General features: G+C 54.5%; 8 protein-coding genes across 8 annotated transcripts; 5 read left to right on the forward strand and 3 right to left on the reverse strand.

Moving 5' to 3' along the window:
* Nucleotides 1–204: 204 nt before the first annotated feature.
* On the forward strand, nucleotides 205–4405 carry COCSADRAFT_147259 (uncharacterized protein). Its single transcript, XM_007704139.1, has 3 exons — nucleotides 205–3018; nucleotides 3068–3674; nucleotides 3722–4405. The coding sequence occupies exons 1-3, from the start codon at nucleotides 470–472 to the stop codon at nucleotides 4259–4261; spliced, it is 3696 nt and encodes a 1231-aa protein (XP_007702329.1). The 5' UTR covers nucleotides 205–469; the 3' UTR covers nucleotides 4262–4405.
* Nucleotides 4406–4564: 159 nt separating this feature from the next.
* On the forward strand, nucleotides 4565–5449 carry COCSADRAFT_173373 (uncharacterized protein; the record flags this gene model as incomplete). Its single annotated transcript, XM_007704140.1, has 2 exons — nucleotides 4565–4962; nucleotides 5020–5449. The coding sequence occupies 2 exons, from the start codon at nucleotides 4565–4567 to the stop codon at nucleotides 5447–5449; spliced, it is 828 nt and encodes a 275-aa protein (XP_007702330.1).
* A 1453-nt stretch (nucleotides 5450–6902) lies between these two features.
* Nucleotides 6903–8612, forward strand: COCSADRAFT_343601 (uncharacterized protein; the record flags this gene model as incomplete). The annotated part of the gene is made up of 6 exons (XM_007704141.1): nucleotides 6903–6914; nucleotides 7139–7181; nucleotides 7242–7261; nucleotides 7433–7707; nucleotides 7771–7858; nucleotides 7916–8612. The coding sequence occupies 6 exons, from the start codon at nucleotides 6903–6905 to the stop codon at nucleotides 8312–8314; spliced, it is 837 nt and encodes a 278-aa protein (XP_007702331.1). The 3' UTR covers nucleotides 8315–8612.
* A 477-nt stretch (nucleotides 8613–9089) lies between these two features.
* On the forward strand, nucleotides 9090–10224 carry COCSADRAFT_38780 (uncharacterized protein). Its single transcript, XM_007703921.1, has one exon. The coding sequence runs from the start codon at nucleotides 9190–9192 to the stop codon at nucleotides 9799–9801; it is 612 nt and encodes a 203-aa protein (XP_007702111.1). The 5' UTR covers nucleotides 9090–9189; the 3' UTR covers nucleotides 9802–10224.
* Nucleotides 10225–11209: 985 nt separating this feature from the next.
* Nucleotides 11210–12454, reverse strand: COCSADRAFT_173376 (uncharacterized protein; the record flags this gene model as incomplete). The annotated part of the gene is made up of 3 exons (XM_007704142.1): nucleotides 11210–11815; nucleotides 11837–12171; nucleotides 12232–12454. The coding sequence occupies 3 exons, from the start codon at nucleotides 12452–12454 to the stop codon at nucleotides 11210–11212; spliced, it is 1164 nt and encodes a 387-aa protein (XP_007702332.1).
* A 107-nt stretch (nucleotides 12455–12561) lies between these two features.
* Nucleotides 12562–13731, reverse strand: COCSADRAFT_192065 (uncharacterized protein). The gene is made up of 3 exons (XM_007704143.1): nucleotides 13640–13731; nucleotides 13374–13587; nucleotides 12562–13322 (listed from the first exon to the last, which is right to left on the reverse strand). Exons 1-3 carry the CDS (start codon nucleotides 13699–13701, stop codon nucleotides 13062–13064), a joined length of 537 nt encoding a protein of 178 aa, XP_007702333.1. The 5' UTR covers nucleotides 13702–13731; the 3' UTR covers nucleotides 12562–13061.
* A 90-nt stretch (nucleotides 13732–13821) lies between these two features.
* Nucleotides 13822–15629, forward strand: COCSADRAFT_38782 (uncharacterized protein). Its single transcript, XM_007703922.1, has one exon. It carries the CDS (start codon nucleotides 14089–14091, stop codon nucleotides 15340–15342), a length of 1254 nt encoding a protein of 417 aa, XP_007702112.1. The 5' UTR covers nucleotides 13822–14088; the 3' UTR covers nucleotides 15343–15629.
* Nucleotides 15630–15755: 126 nt separating this feature from the next.
* Nucleotides 15756–20306, reverse strand: COCSADRAFT_38783 (uncharacterized protein). Its single transcript, XM_007703923.1, has 8 exons — nucleotides 19861–20306; nucleotides 19504–19796; nucleotides 18710–19269; nucleotides 18414–18659; nucleotides 18317–18357; nucleotides 17370–18266; nucleotides 17221–17316; nucleotides 15756–17165 (listed from the first exon to the last, which is right to left on the reverse strand). Exons 1-8 carry the CDS (start codon nucleotides 20009–20011, stop codon nucleotides 15859–15861), a joined length of 3591 nt encoding a protein of 1196 aa, XP_007702113.1. The 5' UTR covers nucleotides 20012–20306; the 3' UTR covers nucleotides 15756–15858.
* Between the last annotated feature and the right edge of the window lie 1193 nt (nucleotides 20307–21499).

Here is a 21499-nt window from a genome sequence, read left to right on the forward strand (position 1 = left end):
CAGCGCGTAAATGCTCGTCGCATCCAATCACATAGGCGGGCGCCTCCTACGGCCAGGGTGGTGCTGTAGAGCAAGACCCGCCGCAGCCCAACTTGCGGGAAGGCTGTGTGTGGGCAACAGGCCTACGTAAGTCAGCAGCATCGCGTAGGCACAAGCAGGAAGGGGGGGCGTATCTTGTGCCATCCGCATCTCCTTTTCCTATAAAACTTGGCCGGCCCGGAAGACTGCGCATGCACGACTCCTGGACTGCTGGTGCCCCTCGCCCGTGTCGCAACGTCATATCGAGCCACCAGCCACCAGCCACAAGGCCTCGCGCCACTACCCCACCAGCAGCCCTCCGCCCACCCTCCCTCCGGCTGCTTGCGCACGTCGAGCTGTCAGCGCCCGTCGCCAAAAATAAGCCTACGCCTGTCATCGCCGGCGATCCAGGAACACGCGCCCAAGGATATCCAGAAGCCCACCCAAAGCCATGGACGGGCGCAAGCAGGGCCGTCCCGAGGAGGAGCTCTTCTTGCGATACGACACCAACCCGGAGACACCCATCATCCCTACAGTCGGGCCCCTGAGGATACAGAAAGGCCGCGATGGCAAGAGCCCGCCACCGCGAACAGATTCCGCGGGCAGCTCCAGCCAGCCCGCATTTTCGCGCCCGCCGCCTATGCCCTCGTTCCCCGCACCACCATCGAGCCCTCCCACTGCCCCTCTCCCTTACCCGGACAATGACCGCCCGCCCAATGTTCAGCCTACCCTCGGCACTGGAAGATATACACCCCTCAGCGAGCGCGAGAGACGGAGCGCAAACACGACGCCTGCTGAAGGAAGAGAAGAACCGAGGAGAGGGTCGAATGCGACCGGGCCCAGTCCCACTTCTCCCGGCCAACGCGCTCGCTTCGATGCGAACGACCCAAACAGGCCGACAATAGGTGGTTACGGCAGCAGGCACCCAGACGGCTCAGTTCAGCCCTCGAGACTCGCAGAGCGACGAGGAACTGCGCCAAAACCCCTTCCAGACTCACCCGGTCCAGACACACCTGACAAGGAGGGGCTGTTCCAGAAGGCGCCCCAAAGACAGCACACCGCAGATGCGCCCCCCAACAATAACCCATATCCCGAGTACCACCAGCAATACTTTCCCCCTCCCTCTGCACAGTCCTCGTCACAACCTGCGCAGGATAATGTCGTCTACACAGGACCCAATCAGGATGAGCCTGCGCTCAAAGTGCCCACACCAGTCGGTGTCAACCGCCTAAGTTCCACGGCTTCAACTTCGACAGTAAGAGCACAGCGGGGCTCGCCTCCCCCTCCAGAAACACCCATCATCCCTCCTTCCGGAGGCGGCATTGAAGCGCGCTTTGCCGCGGCAGGCATCGCAGGAACTTCAACCCTCACCAATCTACAAGCCCAGAGTGCCCATAATGCAGCAGCCGCCCAGCGAAATCAGGTCTATGCCAACCAACAGCCCATAAGGAGACCATGGACTCCCACTGAGCAGCCAGGCAACATGCCGCATGGCCCACCAGCAGTGTACCAAGGTATGGATCAGGTACCTCCATCAGGCACTCCTCCCCAGGGCCCTCTCCCGCAAGCGCCAAACACTCGCTTCTCACCCCCTCCTGCGAATGCATCCCAGACAAACGCATCCCCGGATCATCCTCTGAGCCAGGACATGGGCCGCATGAACTTGAATGAGGAGCCACCGCCTGCCTACTCGAGCATAACGACCCCGCCAACTGGCCAAGCCCAAAGCTATCCTAACGAAAAAGGACAGCAGCCAGCTGCTCAAGGTGTGGCGCTGTCTGATCCTAATCAGGGTCACCCTGCATTCGCAAATGATGCGCGCCAACCGGCTGGACCATCGCAACCTGCAGCAGCGGTAGTAGCCCCAACACCCACACAGAACCAGTTCCCGCCACAGGCACAAACGGCTCAACCAGCTCATACGCCAAGCCCGGCTCAGGCCCAAGGGCCAGGGCCAGGACCAGCATCTCCCCCACCGCTACCTGAGGGTTGGATAGCACATCTCGACCCCAACTCTGGTCAGTACTACTATATCCATCTTCCCACTCAATCTACACAATGGGAGTTCCCCAAGGGACCCACGCCTCTCAATCTGAACGAGCCCATGTCACCTACAGGCACGTTTGTTGGTGGTCCTTTGGCATCCCCATCTTTTGGAAAGACTCCTATGGCGTCACCTGGCTTTGCTCCCCAGACGGCTACCTTCTCTGGAGACTTCGGCATGGCACCCCTTGCAACTCCAACTACCACAGGCTTCACTGGACCACCTCCCGCTGCAGGTGTAGACCAGTACAAAGTAGCTCCTACCAATGGCGTATACTTTGGACCGTACCTAAGGTATACAAACATGGACATTGAACGGGGATTATGGCTGGGGTCAATTCTCCTCATTACCAACACCCCTCATCCTCCTACAATTCATATCCACCAGAGTACAGACCTGTCACCCAATCCACGACAGCTCAAGGCCAACCCCATTTACACGCACCAAACATGGATTTTCTACAGATACGACATTGACTTGAAGATGGAAGACGACCGTGCAGCCAAGTGGACCTACGCAATCACATCACATTTGGGGTGCACTCGATTTGAGTTTTTGGTAGCTGGGCGACATGAGACCAGCTGGCGGTTTATTGCTCATTCAGGAAACGATTTTGCGCTCAATGTTAACGCCAATGAGAGAGCAAGACTCGGTGGGGTTGGATTGATGTGGAAGGATATTCTGCAAAAGAATGCCGAGTGCGGTGGCTTCCATGTACAACTGGGCCTGGGTGGCCAGATTTATGCTGACCGTCTGTGGAAAGAGCTTCCATTGTTGAAGCAATGGACGGCAACAAGTGGTAAAGAGGTCCGGAAGAACGCAGCGTGGACCGCGAAGCACGAGGAAGACGTTTGTCACGCATACTTCCACTATTACACCAGCCATTTTGATCAGCCACATCTCCGAGAGGCATTCGCTCAAATTCCCCACATCCTAGCTCTTGATGACCACGATATGTAAGCTCTTGTTAACTTCTTACTCTGTCTAGATACTAATGGTTTGCAGCTTTGATGGCTTCGGGTCGTATCCTGAATATATGCAGTTTTCTAATATGTTCAAGAACATCGGAAGATTGGGTATTGAAATGTACTTGCTCTTCCAGCACCACACAACGCTTGAAATACTCCGTAACGTAAACAACGACATGGACCTTTTCACAATCACCGGCACAGGCTGGCACTTTATCAAGTATCTAGGTCCTTGTGTTACGGTTGTTGGGCCAGACTGCCGCTCAGAACGTAACCCGCATCAAGTCATGGCAGGACCAACGTATCAGGGCATCTTCCCCAAGGTGGCAACATTACCGCCCAGTGTGCAACATTGTATCTGGATGGTTCCTGTTCCCATTGTATATCCCCGCCTTGAGTCTGTTGAGCATCTTGCGCACTCGATGGCTACGGGCAAGAAGGCCGTCACTGGTACTTTCAACATGCTTGGAAAGGTGACTGCTGGAGTGGCTGGTGTTGTTGGTGCCAAGAGCGTTGTCGGAGATGGTTTCAACTCGGTCAAGAAGGCTATTGGCAAGTCTGGGTTGATGAGTGGCGTCTTGAGTCCGTTTGGAGAGATTGATCTGCTCGATGAATTGAGAGATCAGTGGACGCACGATTCAAAGGTTAGTGAAGGCCACATGATTTCAAGTAACATGCTAACCAAATCTAGGACCTTGAGCGGACATATCTGATCCGGACACTACAAGGCATTGCTCACAACAAGTCGTTGCGGATGACGTTCTTCTCTGGCGGTGTTGACTGCTGTGGTGCGGGTCTGGTTCATGACCCTTCAAGACCTCAGGATCACAAGACCATGTACCAGATTATCTCCTCTTCGGTCGTCAACGCACCGCCCAGCAACTATGTCCTGCGACTTCTACACAACAACCGTGCGCTCTATATACCACAGAATGGGCATCGTAGCAACAATCAGCCTTCGGATACCAAGGAAGACATGATGGAAATTTTTACACAAGACGTCAACGGACAACCGCGGGAGTACAAGCGACTAATGGGTCGAAGAAACTATGTGGCGTGTGTGATATACGATCCTGACGTTGTGAATGGGTCGTTTGGGCAAGGTGTTCCCGGTCACAGCGGGGGCAAGTTAAGTCTGGCGGTCGACTTTATGGTGCAGAATGACGGTGGATACAGTGCACCGATGAAGTATGGGCCAGTGATTGTACCGAGCCTTGAATACGGAAGATAGATAAGGAGGTGGTGATTGTTTTATTTGCGTACTTCTGTGTTTAGTAATAGGCATGCATAGCAAGCGTTGTTTATGGCTTTGGGATTATGTGTTTTGAAGAAGTCCTAATGAAAATACAATAGAATGACAAAAGAGTAACGATGCATAGTGCGAAAGCGCGGTGCTGCAGGGTGGGTTTAGTGAGGGCGATGGAATGGTATGCCCAATTCGGCAAATCCATTGACGTCTGCAAGGCTTGGCTACCCTCGGGCGGCTTCCAATTTCTCGACAGCGAGATGATGTAGGAACTACAACATCGGCACAATGGCAGCGCCCTCGATATCGGCGGCGGTGATTCCGCGATTTCTCGCACCTCGGCTTCAATGGTCTGCAAGCAGCTCGCGGCTTGTGGCGCAAAGCACAGTAGAAGCAAGGCGACATGGATCTTGTTGGGCGGCGTCGGAGCGTCGCATGCCACTTTCGAAGCTCTCGCCTCTCCAGACAGCAGGGACAAGACAATGGCAGCAGCAGAGATGGTCACAACGCACAAGTGGGCACGGGTCTGCTTTGGAGCTTCAGCGCAGCTTCAACGCAACGGCGAAGCAGGCCAGAGATCACCATTTCGACACGCTCAAGTTTGTGCAGCGGCTGAAAGAGGAGGGGTTCACAGAAGAGCAGGCTGAGGGGATGATGAGGGTGCTCAGCGACGTGATTGAGGAGAGGTGAGTGTGGGAAAAGCATGGAGGATTCAAAGGCTGTCGCAAACTGATGTTGTGCAGCATACAAAATCTCACACGTACCATGGTGCTGCGCGAGGACCAGGAAAAAGCTACATACACGCAAAAGGTTGATTTTGCAAAGCTGCGCTCCGAACTCATGACGGCCGACTCGACCGAATCCAGTCTTACACGGGCATCACACGAGAGGCTCACCAACGAACTTGCAAAGCTGAACTCGCGACTACGGGACGAGATACAGAGGACTCAGGCGTCGGTCAGGCTGGATTTGAATCTAGAGAAGGGGCGGATTCGCGAGGAGGCCAATGTGCAGGAGCTCAAGTTGAAGGAGACGGACACGAGGATCGAGCAGGAAACGGCACAGCTCCGGGAGAGGCTAGAAGCCGTCAAGTTCTCGACTCTGCAGTGGCTGATGGGAGTGTGTACAGGTACGGCGGCGCTGATGCTGGGAGTGTGGCGATTGTTGATGTGATTGCAACAACGTTTGGTGGGCGGGCGGGTAGAGGGAGGCGATGTGATTGACTGGTTGATTGGACAGATAGATATGATACACGGATGGACAAAAGGTCGGTCAGCAGTCTGGGTCAGACACGAATCGCTCCGGGAGGGCTACAGGAGGTCAAAGGGCACGAACATGTCCCTGCGCAACAGAGACCCGTGCAACTACTAGAGGGTGTCGGTCAATGCTGCTGGCTGCTAGGCGTGTACACGGGCGAAAGGCTCTGGTAGCGGGCCGCGACGGCATATTATACCGCGCGGACCAGCCAGGGCCCGGGTTGTGGGAAGGGGATTGTGGAATGCATATGTGGCATGCGGCAAAGACGGTGTCAGCACACAAGTTTTTTAATGCACAAGTGGTTGCTGGGGATTCAGGCAAAACGTGCATGCCGTGTGTGTATGCACTTGTTTTTTTTCTTCTTCTTGTGAGTTGGCAGTGGAGGGCGTCGCAACTGCTTCTCAGGTCAAGATGCAGTATGTAAATGTGCATGTATGAATAGTATACATATGTACATAGTTGGTAGGTAGTGGTATGTATGTAAGCACCGGAGACGGATGTACGTACACCAGCTGGGTGGTCTCTGCCCACAGCGCGACACGAATCATGGGGCAACCAGAGCAGCTCCACGCAAGAGGAGCCGTCCAAGTTTTCTAGCTGTTTCCAAGGTGCACTGATTGGCCCCCACTTGAACATGGGACGGCAGCGCAGGAGTCAGCCTCTCTCTCTCCTTCGCTGGCGGCCGCCCTCCCCACGCCCGCCTCGTGTGACTTGATGGGCGGCAACGACCACAGGCTGACGGCTGGACAGCAAGCAAAACCTGCCAGCGCCGCCACGGGGGTTTGGGAGATTGGGCAGGGCTATGGGCGCTGGCGGTGGGTGCTCTTTGGGGGGGATGGATGGATGGGTGGATGGGTGGATGGGTGGATAGACCCTGAATGCTCACGTGCCCCCCCATGTACCCCTCATTGCCAGCTCCTTGAGTTGTCGCGCACAGCCTCAGCGGTGGTAGGAGCAGAGGCAGCAGCAAGTACATACTAAAGGAATAGGGGAACGACATGGCAAAAGGGGCGTGTGGGAGTGCACATGCGTGGATATGTACGTACAGGACGTCGGCCTAGCAGGTACACCGCATGCCAACGGCGCGAACGGGGCAGGCGGGCATGTGAATAGACTCGTCCCAGGCGCCCATTGGGGGAAGGCGCTGGGCGACGGGGTGGTGTTGTTCGTTTGACGCACGGCCCCCCGGGACTCTCTTAGGGCAGACGCTCGCTTCCTCAAAACAACTTCGATCCTCTTCTGTTCATTGATCCACACAAACACCTCAACAACTCCATCCACCGTCTATCCTTCCGTAGCCCATCTGCACCCCACCCCACACTCAACCACCACAACCACCCCATCCACTCCCTTCAGATACTCCTTCACAATGGCGACTGAGGTATGTTCGCCCCATCCTATCTATCCTCTCCCACTTCCCCCCGCTGTCGTCCGCTGCGGGATGCCCCTCTGGGTCCCCGATAGACTACACGCATACGCACACACATACACACACACACTTGTACACATGCAACACCGGCTAACAAGACTCTTGCAAATAGCGTGAGAGGTACGATAGGCTTGCCCGCAACCGCTCCCTGCAGTAATTGACGTCGTAACAGCAAGACTTTCCTCGCCCGGCTGTGCGAACAGGCTGAGCGCTACGATGGTAAGTCCTGCGCACCCTCAGCTGAGTCCTGCGCAATGTGCTGACGATGTCTGTTTGCAGAGATGGTCACGTACATGAAGGTCAGTCAATACGCCAGTCACTCTTGCTCAACCCCCCTCGCATGCTAACTATCGCGCAGGAAGTCGCTAAGGTATGCCCGACCGCATCCGCCTGCATACGGCTGAGCAGGCCCCAGCAGCCACCTGCCAGCTGCAAGTTCCCCTTTTAACGTGTACTAATCCACCCCACAGGTCGCTGGTGAACTCACCGTTGACGAGCGCAACCTTCTGTCCGTCGCCTACAAGAACGTCGTTGGTACCCGACGCGCGTCATGGCGCATCATTTCCTCGATCGAGCAAAAGGAAGAGTCCAAGGGTACCGAGAAGCACGTTGGCACCATCCGTGACTACCGCCAAAAGATCGAGACCGAGCTTGAGCAGGTTTGCCAGGATGTCCTCAACGTCCTCGACGACTCCCTCATCCCCAAGGCCGAGTCCGGCGAGTCCAAGGTCTTCTACCACAAGATGTGCGTGCAAAACCCCGCTACATACACACACACACATCGCAAACTGGGCTAACAACGGGACAGGAAGGGAGACTACCACCGCTACCTAGCTGAATTCGCTTCCGGTGAGAAGCGCAAGGTTGCCGCCACTGCTGCACACGAGGCCTACAAGGTATGACGCAATCATTGCATAGCGCTAAAAACCAGGAGATTGCTAACCATGCTCCAGACGGCCACCGATGTTGCCCAGACTGAGCTCACACCCACGCACCCCATCCGTCTCGGCCTTGCCCTGAACTTCTCGGTCTTCTACTACGAGATCCTGAACTCGCCCGACCGTGCTTGCCACCTTGCCAAGCAGGCTTTCGACGACGCCATTGCCGAGCTCGACTCGCTCTCTGAGGAGTCTTACCGTGACAGCACCCTCATTATGCAGCTTCTCCGTGACAACCTCACTCTCTGGACGTCATCAGACGGCAACGAGGGCGAGGGTGCCGCTGTCGACGCGCCCAAGGACGAGGCCAAGCCCGCCGAGGACGCAGCAGCTGCAACCGAGGCCAAGCCCGCCGAGGACGCAGCAGCTGCAACCGAGGCCAAGCCTGAGGAAACACCTGCTGCTGCCGCTTAAGCGCACTCTTCCTGCTTCGACCTTGTATATCCTCAGCCGTCGTCATCTGTTCTCGAATAGACGAAGGAGGCCGGTAGCGAGCGTCCTACGGAGTTGTACGTGTTCTGTGTGATTTCAAAAATTGGCTTTGGCAGCAAGCGGTTCGGTACGGTCGAATTCCCCCATGACTGAAATGTATTTCCCTTTAAATATCCTGTATCGCCAGCGCTATCCTATCGAGCACGCAGTGTGCTGACATCTTGTGTCAAAACAACGATTGCAGCACTTCTGATGCCCTCTCTGCGAGGGCGAGGGCTGCTATCGGCGAGAAAAGGCTGCGCTCGGTTCCTCGGATGCGACCCTCAATTCCCCCCATGTTTTCGTTTTGGCAGCCTATGAACAGCTCGATCCTATGGTGGATAGAGATGTTTGACGTCTTTTTGGTGGACTCGGAGTCAGGACATCTTCTTCGATGGCCGACAGAGCAGTACGCAACGCTCTGGTAGGCTTAATGTCATGATACTGCACTCTTAGCTAGCCAAAGAAGCCGTTACTTCAAGACTACTTGCAATGCTCAGCTGTGATGTTAGACTTTCTCACCTTGGACAATTTTGTAAGCCTGGGTCAGAACATGTGATTTGTGTTGCATTACTATACATACACTGTCGATCTTGGAGAGGGGCGGTTGAACGGTCCTTTTCCAAGGTTGCCATGCACCCGATGCTGTGGAACGGCGCGCCCCACTACTAGTACCGAGCAAGCGAACAAAGTACCCCCGCCCAACTTTTCTGTCCCAGTCTTGTCGCGTCACACATGGCAAACGCAGCACTGAGAAAGGCCCCTCGAGGGCAGCGCAGTCTACCATTAAATACTCACACCCGTCGTGGTCGCGCAGTATGGCCTACACAAAAGACTACTACCATATCCTGAGCCTCGACGCACCGGGCTGGCGCCAGCCCGCAAACGAAACCAACAAGACTGCAGCAGCAGACCTGCGACGAGCATACAAAATAGCACTACTCGCAGCACACCCAGACAAGAAGAAACAAGATGGCACTGCGACTACAAAGACGAAGCCCGCATACACGGTCGACGACGTCAAAGAAGCGTACACGATACTTGCGGATCCCAAGACACGAGCGGAATACTACACTTGGTTCCTTCATAATCGACATATGCTACGTTCCTCAAACACAACGACGGCGATGGCGATAGGTTCGCAGGAGCAAGCACAGGCTATTAGTGCAGATTTCATACTCGGTCTTGAACTTGTTGATTTGAGCGATTTCGACGAAGTCGAGCCGACGACGACGTCTACGAGTAAGGAGGAGGAGAGGGAGGAGGGCGTAGAGTGGACGAGGGCGTGTCGGTGTGGAGATGAGAAGGGGTTTCGGATTGTGGAAGACGAGTTGGAGGATGCACAGGTGAGGGGGGATAACGAGGTGCTGGTGGGGTGTCAGGGGTGTAGTTTGTGGCTGAGGGTTGGGTTTGAGGTTCAGGAGGGATGAAGGCGTGGTGTGTGGTAGTGGGAGATGGATACAAGGGAAAGGGTTGGAGAAGATGTGAGTGGAAATGAGTTGTGGATTTGTAACAACCTAGAGCTAAATACCATGACAGTCTGCGAGCCTTTTGACCCGAATCCATACCTCCTCAACTGTACGTATCCAGCCGGTGTTTGTTTAGTTGTACCGGAAAAAGCTCGATCCAATGCCGTCCAGTTTGTGTAACGAAGCGAGAAATGATTGTCCACTGTTGTTGCAAAACCATTGGTAGAAAAAGATTGAAGTGCCCGATACCAGCTGACGGCAAGAAGGTTTGAGATGGCTCTATATGTAGGTGTACTGGGAAAGCTCACAAGCCATGAACTTGCCTAGCTCCCCAGGAATATCGCCGCTCTTTTTCATCTGCCCAGGCTGTTCCGCGTAGGCCAGTTGTTCGGCGTGTCGCTTAGCCCGCTCGGCTGCATCTTGGTCGAGCTTCTCATTGAACTGGCTGCCCGAGATACTAAGTTGGAGATTAAACTCGAGCGCGAGTTTTCGATTCGAGCTTTCGTAGGGGTCGCGGAAAAGGGACTCGCGGTAAGGGTGGAGTATAAGGGTCTGCGGCACCTGTCCAAAGGGCAATAGGGTAACGGCCAACCATCATAGATTTAGCTATGTATATGACTGCTCTCAGCAGCGACAGCTAAGGGTCTGGTCGGCTCCGTCTCCGTTTGTCGTTTGTTAACCGGAATGAGAGCTTCGTATGGAAAAGGGAGATGGAAATGCCTTTGTGTTCGGTAAAACGACGTTTTGAACACCACCAGCTGGGGCTCAGTACCGCAGAGATCTAGTTTCACTGTTGATTTTGATTGAGCGTGGTACTTCAAGTTCGAGTGGCTGCTTGTGACGATCGCCAACTCACAGAAGTCCTATAAAACACAAACGTCACCCCTCTTGTTAGCCTAGGTGTACAAACCACACTAGTTTCCAGGAGCCACTGCACGCCAATCAGTGTGAGCTGATGACGTGACTCGGGGAGGTAAGAGTAGGATTTTGGCTCCCGTTTTTTTTTACGGGGAAACAGCCGAAGCCAAAAACCCCAAAGACTTACTTCATATGCTACGCCGACGTGATTTCTGATGAAATGCCGGAACCCCTTGCATGTGCCGCAGATTTGACTCCTTATCTTCTTGACCCCCGATTCGGCAGAAATCGCTCGACAACTTCGTGGCCGCGGGCCCGGGTTGAGGCAAAGTCGTCAAGGTTATCTTGCTCGCGCAGTCGGGGCGTTCGAAGAGGTCCGCATCCGAAACCGGGGGAGAAGGAAAGCCCAAATCTCGACGTTTCGCTTGCGGAGGGGTTCCTATATGTTCCGTTGAGCATATGAAGAGAATTTGAGGTTGTCTGATAAAATATGCTTGGACAGATATATCGTTTATTCAAACGAACCATCTGTGATGTCGTCCGAATCGCTTTCAGGAGAGTTTCGGCTCGGACGATGATTCTCCGGAGGCTCGATGCTCTGGAGCCAATTTTCTACGTTATCACAAGTTGTAACGCCTGGTCCGTCCTTGTCGTCATCACCGCCGTCGCAGAACTCCTCCTCCTTCCATCTAGCCGCTCCTGTCATGGCAAGGACACGTTGAAGGTGCCACTGTAGGGTCAACAGGCCTGAATCCGGGAGGGGTCGCTTCTCGGGGTCATCGGTTGTCATCACAAATCTGGTTCCACTTTCGAGTGGTTTCCGGTATTTGTCGTCGTCAGGATCGATCCGATCGAGTAGGCCGTAGCCCCGTCCAACTGAAAGCAGGCAGGCCGAAGACAAAAGTTCGTCCATGATGTCTACCCTATCATGGCGATTGCGCTCTTCAACAACAAGCCAATGGAACTCGACTTCGAGTCGTGTCTTGTCGGCTGACAGTTGTATCAGTCGGAGTGCAAATCGGGCAGCCGAGTGAAATCGGTGCAGAGTTTCCGATAGGGAGATCATGTTCTCGATTGTCTCCGTCCCCCGATGCGGATGATTGGCGTCGACAAATATCTTCTTTCGTCAGCCTTCCACCACCTCGCGCTTCCAGAACATCCTCATCACACTCCAAAATTGACTAACTCGCCCCTCATTTTCTCCTTCAAAGCCGCACCATGGGTAAATATGGGCGGCGTCTATTTCCGCCATCCTCGAGACCGCGCAGAGGTTTCCATCCCGCCTCTTATAGTTTGGCCTAACGCCATCATGTCGGCTAACACTGTATTGCTGGCCGCCAGTTATATGTCCGGATCGAGTTCGCTTGGATCCGGCCAGTACGCTGGCATTGAGAGGAGAATTCGAGGATGGTTGGTTGGAGAGAACTTTCGGTGACGAGCGGATCGGCGTTGCACTTGCTTTAGGTTGTTTCTCTGGTTATTTCTGCATCCCGAGTAGGAGGGCGTCCACCGCTTTTCTTTCAACATCCTCACTGTTTCCGAACATTTCTAAAAACATCTCGGACCCAAAACCCCTTCGCAGAACCTCGATATCGGAGACCTGGAGGAACGCCCACAATACCGTGGGTAACCGGTCGGGGGATTTGAGGGACTTCAGTTGTTGAAAGAGTTGTCGGCGCTCATCGGAGCGCTCTGAGAAGCGGTAGTCGTCGGCCTCTGGCCTCACATCGGTACAACCTTGGGCTACAGAACCCATGGGGTTGTTTGCTTATTGGTACCTGTTTTGGGTGATCGCACAGCTTTCATAAAAATGTTAAAAATAGGGGGGCAAAACTTACAAGCTGTGGTGGATGAAGAAGAAATGTGAAGTTAAGGTGAGTTGTGTTCTTTATATACTAGACAGCTACCTACTCAACCATGGCTTGAGAAAGACCCTGAAGTAAACATGGCAAATACGAAAGGAGCTTTCAGAAAAGAACGAAGAAATGACCACTATTGTACCGTGGTTCAGGAAAGAGCTTGCGAGACACAATGACTATTACGAAAGAACTATCATCGGGCGGTCAGACCTAATAATGTCCCATATTGACCCCGAATCCTACACGTCAAAGCCTAAACTACTCGTCTGCTCGGTGTAAGGCATATCCCTTGTTGACTGTCTACAGGCCGTAGGCTAGGCTGGTCTTTTGTTATAATGCTCCTCTACATCAAGTCAGCACCGACCAAAGCTAGCTCCAGCGCGGTGTCGTACAAACTCGAAGCCACCATGTGCAGACGAAATCTTGCCCAAATGCCCTCCCGCTGGGATTTCTGTTTCATTGCTCGTGGGTATCATATCTTTCTATAGGCACCGTGTCGTCCTTTTAGTCCGAGTCCTCATCGCTCACATCCATTTCCATTTCGGCATCCGAGTTCTCTTCCTCTTCCTCATCCTCCCTTGCGCGCTTCTGGCCCTTGGCCGCATCTTGTGCGTTAACTGGTACTGCCTTTTCCGGTGCAGCGCCAAAGCCTGATGTCTGTGCAGGCGCCTGCTGGTCGTCTTCTGCGCGTTCTGGCTCGGGCATTTTGTAGGTTCCGTCGAGCTTGGCCACGGTATCTGACTTTGTCTTTGCGTATGCAATTTGCTAAGCTGCGTCAGCTATTACACTTGGTAGAGAGATTCGCAGCAGACGTACCATGTCTTTTCCAAAAAATGTGAAGCCTTGCAGAGCGCGCATCGCCTGTGTCGAAGAGTCGATGTCGCGGAAGACGACATGGGCCTGGCCGCGCATCTTCATGGTCTTGAGGGCGACAATGTCGAGAATAACTCCATATGTGGCGAAGAGCATGTACAGGCTCCGTTTGAGGTCATCCTTCTGGAGCTTGTCGGGCAGATTGCGCACATAGAGGCTGGATAAGCGTGAGTGAGTGTGTATATATAAAAGTACAGTAGGTAGCTTACGTTCTGTTTGGAATACCCTCGCTGGCGACGGTGCCTGGCGGTCCTCGGGCAGAAGTAGCCATGGTGCGTGCAATGGCTGCTGCTGCGACGTGCAGCGGTGGTGAGGTCGAGCTCCCCGCTGAAAACCGCGGCCAAGACTAAAAGTTCGGGGACGTGCCTTGCCCTGCCATGCTATGCCATACCTTGCCTGGTACCTGCGCCCGTGGAGACTAGAGAACCATGCACGCCCTCTATTTGTTCAATATCTTGACCCATTCACTGCAAGAGGAGGACAGCAAGAAGAAGGAGAACAAAGGCATGGAGATGGTGGCAGACTCACCTCTCTCATGATACCGGTTGGGGCCCTTTGCTAACACCCGACTCTCTATCACGTCTACTTGACGCCTCTCCACCTACATCAATACAAGCACTCTCCACCGGCCCAATCGCGACCTTCTTGCAAGCGCACCATGGCATCTCCCGTCGTCCTCAGCCCACGGCCTAATCCGCCCGGCGCGGCCATGCCTACCGCGAGCAAGACGAGGACACTCGCCCTCCCAAGCCACACCACCAAGTCCGTCAAGTCGCCAGCGCCACCCGCGCCCGCCACGATAGCCGGCGATGGCGGCATGGACCTCGCAGAGCAGATGAACGACCGGGTACGGAGCCAGTTCGTCATGGGCCCACGATTAGGAGAGGGTACCTACGCCGTCGTATACCAAGCGCACTACCGCGACAACCCCAAGCACATTGTCGCCATCAAGAAGATCAAATACAACGCCGAGTACCCTAACGGTATCGCCCCCGATGCCATCCGCGAAATGCAATTCCTCTTCGAAATGTCGCACCCCAACGTCATCAAACTCCACGACGTCTTCTCCACCAAAGAACAAAACCTCTCCCTAGTCCTCGAGCACCTTCCCCTCGGCGACCTGGAGAAGCTCTGGAAAAACAAAGAAATTACATACACAAAAGCAGATATCAAGTCCTGGATGAACATGCTCTGCCAGGGCATATGGTTCTGCCACGAAAACTTCGTCCTCCACCGCGATATCAAAGGCAGTAACGCCCTCATCGCCGCAGACGGCACCATCAAAATCGCCGATTTCGGTCTCGCACGCAGCTTCGCTGATCCAGGCGTCAAAATGACTACCATGGTCATAACGCGCATGTACCGGCCCCTCGAGCTTCTCTACGGCTGCTCGCACTACAGCGGAACAGCAGACATGTGGAGCATAGGCGTTCTCATGGCCGAACTCTGTAAGCGCGACTGGTTCCTATATTCCGACACGGACATGCGCCAGGTCGCCGTCATCTGCGAGAAATTCGGGACCCCGACGGAGGAGACGTGGCCCGGTGTCACGGCTTTACCTTATTACGTCGCCCCCGATAAACAGACGGGGCCGCAGGGTACCACGGCGTTCAGACAGACCCGCCCGCGTAGCTGGTGGAAGCAAGAGTTCCCCACCCTCGGAGATGATGGGTGCGATTTTATTAGGGGCCTGTTGACGCTGGATCCGCAGAAGAGGTATACGGCCAGGAAGGCACTCGAGGATAAGTGGTGGACTAATGCGCCGCGCCCGACTAAGAAGGAGAATTTACCAAAGGAAGGTGGGGGTACGAAGGCTATGGGCGAGGATTTGAAGCGGAGAGGGGGAGAGACGCCTGCGAATGGTCGCGCTGATAAGGTGGCCAGGAAGCTGGATTTTGGGTCCATGGGTTGATCTAGTGCAGCTCTCTCTCTTTCTCTCGTACATGATTCCAAATTCAAGATCCCTCTTCCAGTCAATTTTCATGGCGTCCATGGCGACATTGCATTTAGCGTTTTTATTTTTGGCACTCATCCAACAGTTAGCTTAGATAATCCATGCTGTATTCGTCTGCCTTCTTGGCATCTCGAATCAGATTCCATTTCAAATCGGGACATCAGTCCCCTCCACCGATCTCTTACATAACAAAAACCAAATAGTTATGCACTCGAGACCCGACTTTGTCTACTCTCCAAACATGTAAATCTTCTTCCCCCATGCTGTTCGATGACAACTAGAAATTACTCAGACCAAAACTTGACCTTTGTGAAACAAGTTCACTGTCAATCACCACATACAAAGCTCGTTGCATCACACGCATTAAGTCATTCTGCAATTTCAATCATAAATGGCATCCATGCGCCTTGCTTTTGTATTCATCTAATCGTCTTCATTCTTATCGTCACATATTCCATATTCCATATCCCTTGTTTACTTGACCAGCTTGCATACAAGGTCGCCAGAGTCGACAGAGTCGCCCTCGCGTACAGACAGTCCACTAACCTTTCCAGAGTGTGGTGCTGAGATGACCATCTCCATCTTCATGGCGCTCAGGATAGCAACAGGGTCACCCTTCTTGACATCGCTGCCATCATGAACACGCACCTCAACCAATACACCAGACATGGGCGAGCCAATCTGGCTGCTGTCGGTGGGATCAGCCTTCGGCCGTGAAACGTTCTCAATGGCTGCGTGCTGGTCCTCAACGGTAACGACACGGGTCTCACCGTTCATCTCGTAAAAGACCTCACGGAGACCAGTCTGCTCAGAGAGCGGGCCAATGGCCAGGAGCTTGAGAATGAGCACCTTACCCTTCTCTAACTCAACGTGGAACTCCTCGCCAATCTCGGGACGGGCCAAGAAGTACCTAGTAGGCAGCACAGAGAGATCTCCGTACTTGGTGGTCCACTTCTTGTAGTCCTCAAAGACCTTGGGGTACATGATGTGGGATGAAACATCACACTCGGTGGCGTCACCCCACTTCGCCTTGAGCTCAGACTTGATCTTGACAATGTCCACGGGCTCAAGATAGAGACCGGGGCGCTTGTCCATCTTCCTGCGGCCACGGAGGGCCTGTGTGCGAAGAGGTTCTGGGAATCCACCGTAGGGTTGACCCATGAGACCCTCGAAGAATTCCAGGACTGACGACGGGAAGTCAAGTTGTTCAGCCTTGGCTAGAACGTCATCGTAGGAGAGCTTGTTAGACACCATAAACTGGGCCAAGTCACCGACAACCTTGGATGTAGGTGTGACCTTGACAATGTCACCAAGCAAGTCGTTGGCCTGCTCATAAGCCTTCTTGGTCTGAGCCCACTGCTCACCAAGACCCTGCTGAGCAGCCTGGAAGATGAGGTTGGTGAGTTGACCTCCGGGAATCTCGTGCTCGTAGACCTCGGGGTCGGGTCCAGTAAGACCAGCCTCAAAGGGTGAGTAGACAAGACGGAGCTGAGCCCAGTAGGCATCGAGGTTGCGGATCATGTGGGCGTCCAGACCGGCGTCGAAATCGGTGCCCTCGAGAGATGCAAGGATGGCTCCAACACTAGGCTGGGAAGTCATACCAGACATGCTGTCGATGGCGGCATCAACGGCGTCAGCACCAGCCTCGGCGCAAGCAACCATGGATGCCACACCAGTACCGGCAGAGTCGTGAGTGTGGACGTGGATAGGAAGGTCGGGGTACTTCTTGCGGATAGTGCCAACCAAAAGACGAGCAGCGCGAGGTTTGAGTACACCAGCCACTGTTGACGTGCGAATTAGTACGTGTTTCAAAGTCGGTAAACCGATATGACTTACTGTCCTTGATACCAAGAATGTGGGCGCCCATCTTGACAATCTTCTCAACGACGTCCAAGTAGTACTCCAAGTTGTACTTTTTCTTAGGGTTCAACACTAAAATGCAGAGTTAGCATAGTCTAATTTGGTTTCAAATAATGGCCACTCACTGTCACCACTGATGCAGACTGTCGCTTCAGCAACACCGCCAGCCTTGAGAACAGCCTTGACACCAACTTCGAGCTGCTCAACATCGTTCAGCGCGTCAAAGACACGGAAGATATCGACACCGTTCTTCTTAGCTTGCTCACAGAAGTGATAGATGGCGTTGTCGGGTAGGGAAGAGTATGCAACACCATTGGCACCACGGAGAAGCATCTGGAAAGGAATGTTAGGCACAAGCTTCCTCATCTTCCTCAGGCGGTCCCATGGGTCCTCGTAAAGGAAGCGCATGGCAACGTCAAAGGTAGCACCACCCCAGCACTCGAGAGCCCAGGCATTGGAGAAAGCATGGCTAGTCTCCTTGGCAATGTTGAGGAGGTCAACGGTTCGGACACGAGTAGCGAGAAGCGACTGGTGGGCATCACGCCAGGTTGTGTCCATGATGAGACAGCCCTTGTTGGCACGCACAGCCTTTGCAAAGCCCTCGGGACCATCCTTCAAGATGACATTCCTCCAACCCTCGGTGCAAGGAGCGGAGGTATCGACCTTCTTGCCGGTGTGGTCGTGGATGGCGGGAATGGGGACAACACCCTTGAACTTGGGTTCGCCAATCTGTCCCTTGATCTGGCTGCCGTTGACAGCCAGGTCACCGAGATATGCAAGCAGCTTCTGAGCACGGTTCTGTGATCCAATAAGATCGAACAGAGCCGGAGTATCGTCGATGAAAGTGGTCCAGCACTGGCCATCCACGAAGGTAGGGTGTGTGAGAAGCTTGATCAAGAAAGGAATGTTGGTCTTGACTCCACGGATACGGAACTCGACCAGTGCACGCAGCATCTTACGGCGCACAATTTCGTAGGTCGAACCACGGCAGGAGCACTTTACCAACATGGAATCGTAATGGGCTTCAAAATGGTCAGCTTAGGTTCGGTTATCCAAGTGAGTGTATACTTACGAGTGATGATGGCTCCTGCGAAACCGTTACCACCGTCGAGACTAGGTAAATATCAGCATTTTGTCTACGCACTTGAGGCTCACAGCTATCGACATACCGGACACCGTTACCACCAGCGGAACGGTATACCTCGATCTTTCCAGTGTCAGGTGCGAAGCTCTGGGCGGGATCTTCGGTGGTGATGCGGCATTGGAAGGCAAAACCGCGAGTAGAGATGTGATCTTGAGTCAGACCGAGCTGCTCAAGAGAGGCGCCTGCGGCAATCTGAATCTGTGCAGCAACAATATCGATGCCAGTGACTTCTTCAGTGATAGTGTGCTCAACCTGAATACGGGGGTTGATTCTGGAAAGGTGTCAGCGCTAGTACGACAGATTCATCTTTGGTATACATACTCGATAAAGTAGTAGCGGTTTTGCTGATCAACCAGGAATTCAGCAGTACCCGCGTTCCTGTACTTGACGCTCTGCGCCAGCCTGACAGCGTCGGCAAGAATGGCATCACGGGTCTCGACCGGGAGATCCTTGGCCGGAGCAATCTCAACGACCTTTTGGTGACGACGCTGGACACTGCAGTCACGCTCGTACAGATGGACGACATTACCCTGGTTGTCACCCAAGAGCTGGACTTCAATGTGCTTAGGTTTGTCGAGGAATCGCTCGATGAAAACGGTTCCGTTGCCGAAAGCCGACTTGGCTTCTGATGTGGCACGCTCAAAGTTATCCTTGAGAGTCGACTGCTCACGCACTACACGCATACCACGGCCACCACCGCCAAACGCGGCTTTGATGATGATGGGGAAACCATACTCATCGGTAAAGGCCTTGGCATCTTCGAACTTGTCGACAGGGCCAGGGGTTCCCGGTACAACCGGGACGTTGCACTTGACGGCGAGCTTTCGGGCGGAGACCTTGTCGCCGAGGGCGTCAATGGTATCGGGAGAGGGGCCAACAAACTAAATGAGCAAACAGAGTTAGCGCGTGCTGGATGTGGATGTATTGCAAATGCAAGGATCAAACAAAAAAACCGTGGTGGTGTTGAGGTGTGCCGTCTGCGAGGATCGGCGCCGGCCAGGTGGGCGATCGGCCCCACCAAGGGCGATAGGCTGAAGTGCGGGCAATACTCTAGGCATGTGGCAGCCCCTCCACGCGCTTTCGTCATAGCGTAAACAAAATGGTCAAAGACTCACAATGAGGCCGGCCTTTTCCACGTTGCGGGCAAACTCTGCATTCTCCGACAAGAAACCATAACCTGGGTGAATCATGTTGACATTGTGCTCGACGGCAATCTTGATGATCTCGTCGCCGGCCAGATAGGCGCCGACAGGCGTGTACTGGCCCCGCGCGCCAATCTCGTAGGCCTCGTCGGCCTTTTGCCTGTGCATGCTGAGGCGGTCCTCATGACTGTAGACAGCCACTGTGTGCAGCGACAGCTCGTGGGCTGTGCGGAAGATGCGGATGGGGATCTCTCCTCGGTTGGCCACTGGCAGACACGTGTTAGAGGCGCCCCGAGGCGGATTGCGTGCCATTGGATACCGCAGACGTACCCAACAGCTTCTTGAGCTGCATAATGGAGCTGCTGGCGCGCAGCTTGTGGTGCACCGAGTTTCTGTGGGGGTGGTGCTCGCCATGGTCCTCGTCAAAGTCGTTGTCGTCAATGGCCGACGAGCTGGCCGGGTCCATTGCGAGGCCCGACATTGTGACAGACGGCTTTATGTGGTGGGATTGGAGGGGGTGAGGAGGGGGTGAGGGAGATGAGGGGAGGGCGAAGGGAGGGGTGAGAGAGGGAGGGGAAGGAGAGGTCTGAGAGGGGTGCAAGAGAGCAGGTGGAGGGCCAATTTATTGATGGCAGCGCCTATCGGAGAGGCAAGGCCTGGCGCAGTTGCTGGAGCCGTGGCTGCTTCGAGTGACTGGAGCCCAGGATGCAAGTTTAATCCCGAAACAGATGTAGAGAGCCAAGGCAGATGGAGGCGTGGTGGCCCAAGGTTGCCAGTCTCCGTCGGCGGCGTCAGAAGCAAGCACGGGCTAGGTGCATGCCACGCCACGGCCAGAGCTTCACCGGGCGCGGGGGGTGAGCATGGGAGAGCTCTGGCTAGTCATGGAGGGGCACTGTAGCCGACGCAAGATGGTTTCGAGAGAGGATTGCGTACGCCGCCCATGGTATCCGCCCGCCAAACACACCGGAAACCTCTCTGGCCTACTGCTCCCCCATCCTCCCCACGCCGCCAGCCTCTGTCCGCTGTCCGCTGTCCACATTGGCCCAGGACCCCCTTCACCGCTCTCGCTGCCGCGCCCGCTGTGAGCCTAGGTCCATGGGGCTCTCCTTGATTTTGCTCTACCCATTACTTCTTCCTCCCCGCCGCTGACCACGTTCGGATCAAGTTCGGACCTGCGGATAAATCCCATCACATCACATCGCACAAAGCGCTTTTCTTCGGCCTACCTACATGTTTGGCTCTTTGCCTAGCCCGCTGCCGCTGCTGAGCCTGTCTCACTCGCGGACAATGGGCACTTGAGAGCGGGCCCTGCCTCGGCTGTATCAGACTTGCCCGCCAAGTCGACTTGGTGATGAGGTTAGAGTTTCCAAATCCGGTCCATGGAACCTTAATCCGTCGAGAGAGATGCTCGCCTCATGCAGCTGCAGACCTCCAGAGCCCCCAGCCAAGGCGCGGAAACCGCTGCTGCAAGCGACGAGGGCGCGAGGCATGGCTATTCACGCTCCATGAGGTGAAAGAGTGGGGTTGTGGTTAGAGATGCAGGTGACAAAGCTTGGCACAGGCCCTGACCAACACTACTCGATTTGAAACAACCTTATCTCTCCCATTCACCCACCAACGACCAGTCTGACCCACCCCTGCGAGACCTCGACATACAAACCAAGGCGCTTGCCATCCGGCCCTGACAAAGCTCGCCGTAGCGGGACAGCCACCACGAGTCGACATCACCACTGCTGATACTGCTCGGCACTGTTTGCACCCGTTTGGGTCGTTTTGCACAGGCGGTGTACAAACATATTGTGGTGGGTGGCTACAAAGGTTTCACATGAGCACTACCTACTATGTTGTTGCTACTACACAGTGGGGGAACCGTCATAACCCTATTCTTAGCGGGGTAGTACTAAGGTAGCTACGCCTAGTAGTGAGGCCAACGACATGAGTTCGAGACCACCACTACCCTCCCCAGAAA

The sequence above is a fragment of the Bipolaris sorokiniana genome, assembly GCF_000338995.1.
Source record: "Bipolaris sorokiniana ND90Pr unplaced genomic scaffold COCSAscaffold_11, whole genome shotgun sequence".
Classification (NCBI taxonomy): Eukaryota; Fungi; Ascomycota; class Dothideomycetes; order Pleosporales; family Pleosporaceae; genus Bipolaris; species Bipolaris sorokiniana.

Bases quoted from the DNA above. Each gene is read 5' to 3' on its own strand.
- COCSADRAFT_147259 (XM_007704139.1), top strand. From the start codon at position 470: ATGGACGGGCGCAAGCAGGGCCGTCCCGAGGAGGAGCTCTTCTTGCGA. The intron at 3,019-3,067 runs GTAAGCTCTTGT...AATGGTTTGCAG, and splicing joins GCTCTTGATGACCACGATAT to CTTTGATGGCTTCGGGTCGT. The intron at 3,675-3,721 runs GTTAGTGAAGGC...AACCAAATCTAG, and splicing joins AGTGGACGCACGATTCAAAG to GACCTTGAGCGGACATATCT.
- COCSADRAFT_38780 (XM_007703921.1), top strand. From the start codon at position 9,190: ATGGCCTACACAAAAGACTACTACCATATCCTGAGCCTCGACGCACCG.
- COCSADRAFT_192065 (XM_007704143.1), bottom strand. From the start codon at position 13,701: ATGGCTACTTCTGCCCGAGGACCGCCAGGCACCGTCGCCAGCGAGGGT. The intron at 13,588-13,639 runs GTAAGCTACCTA...ACGCTTATCCAG, and splicing joins GAGGGTATTCCAAACAGAAC to CCTCTATGTGCGCAATCTGC. The intron at 13,323-13,373 runs GTACGTCTGCTG...GACGCAGCTTAG, and splicing joins CATTTTTTGGAAAAGACATG to CAAATTGCATACGCAAAGAC.
- COCSADRAFT_38782 (XM_007703922.1), top strand. From the start codon at position 14,089: ATGGCATCTCCCGTCGTCCTCAGCCCACGGCCTAATCCGCCCGGCGCG.
- COCSADRAFT_38783 (XM_007703923.1), bottom strand. From the start codon at position 20,011: ATGTCGGGCCTCGCAATGGACCCGGCCAGCTCGTCGGCCATTGACGAC. The intron at 19,797-19,860 runs GTACGTCTGCGG...CGTGTCTGCCAG, and splicing joins GCAGCTCAAGAAGCTGTTGG to TGGCCAACCGAGGAGAGATC. The intron at 17,166-17,220 runs GTAAGTCATATC...GCACGTCAACAG, and splicing joins CATTCTTGGTATCAAGGACA to TGGCTGGTGTACTCAAACCT.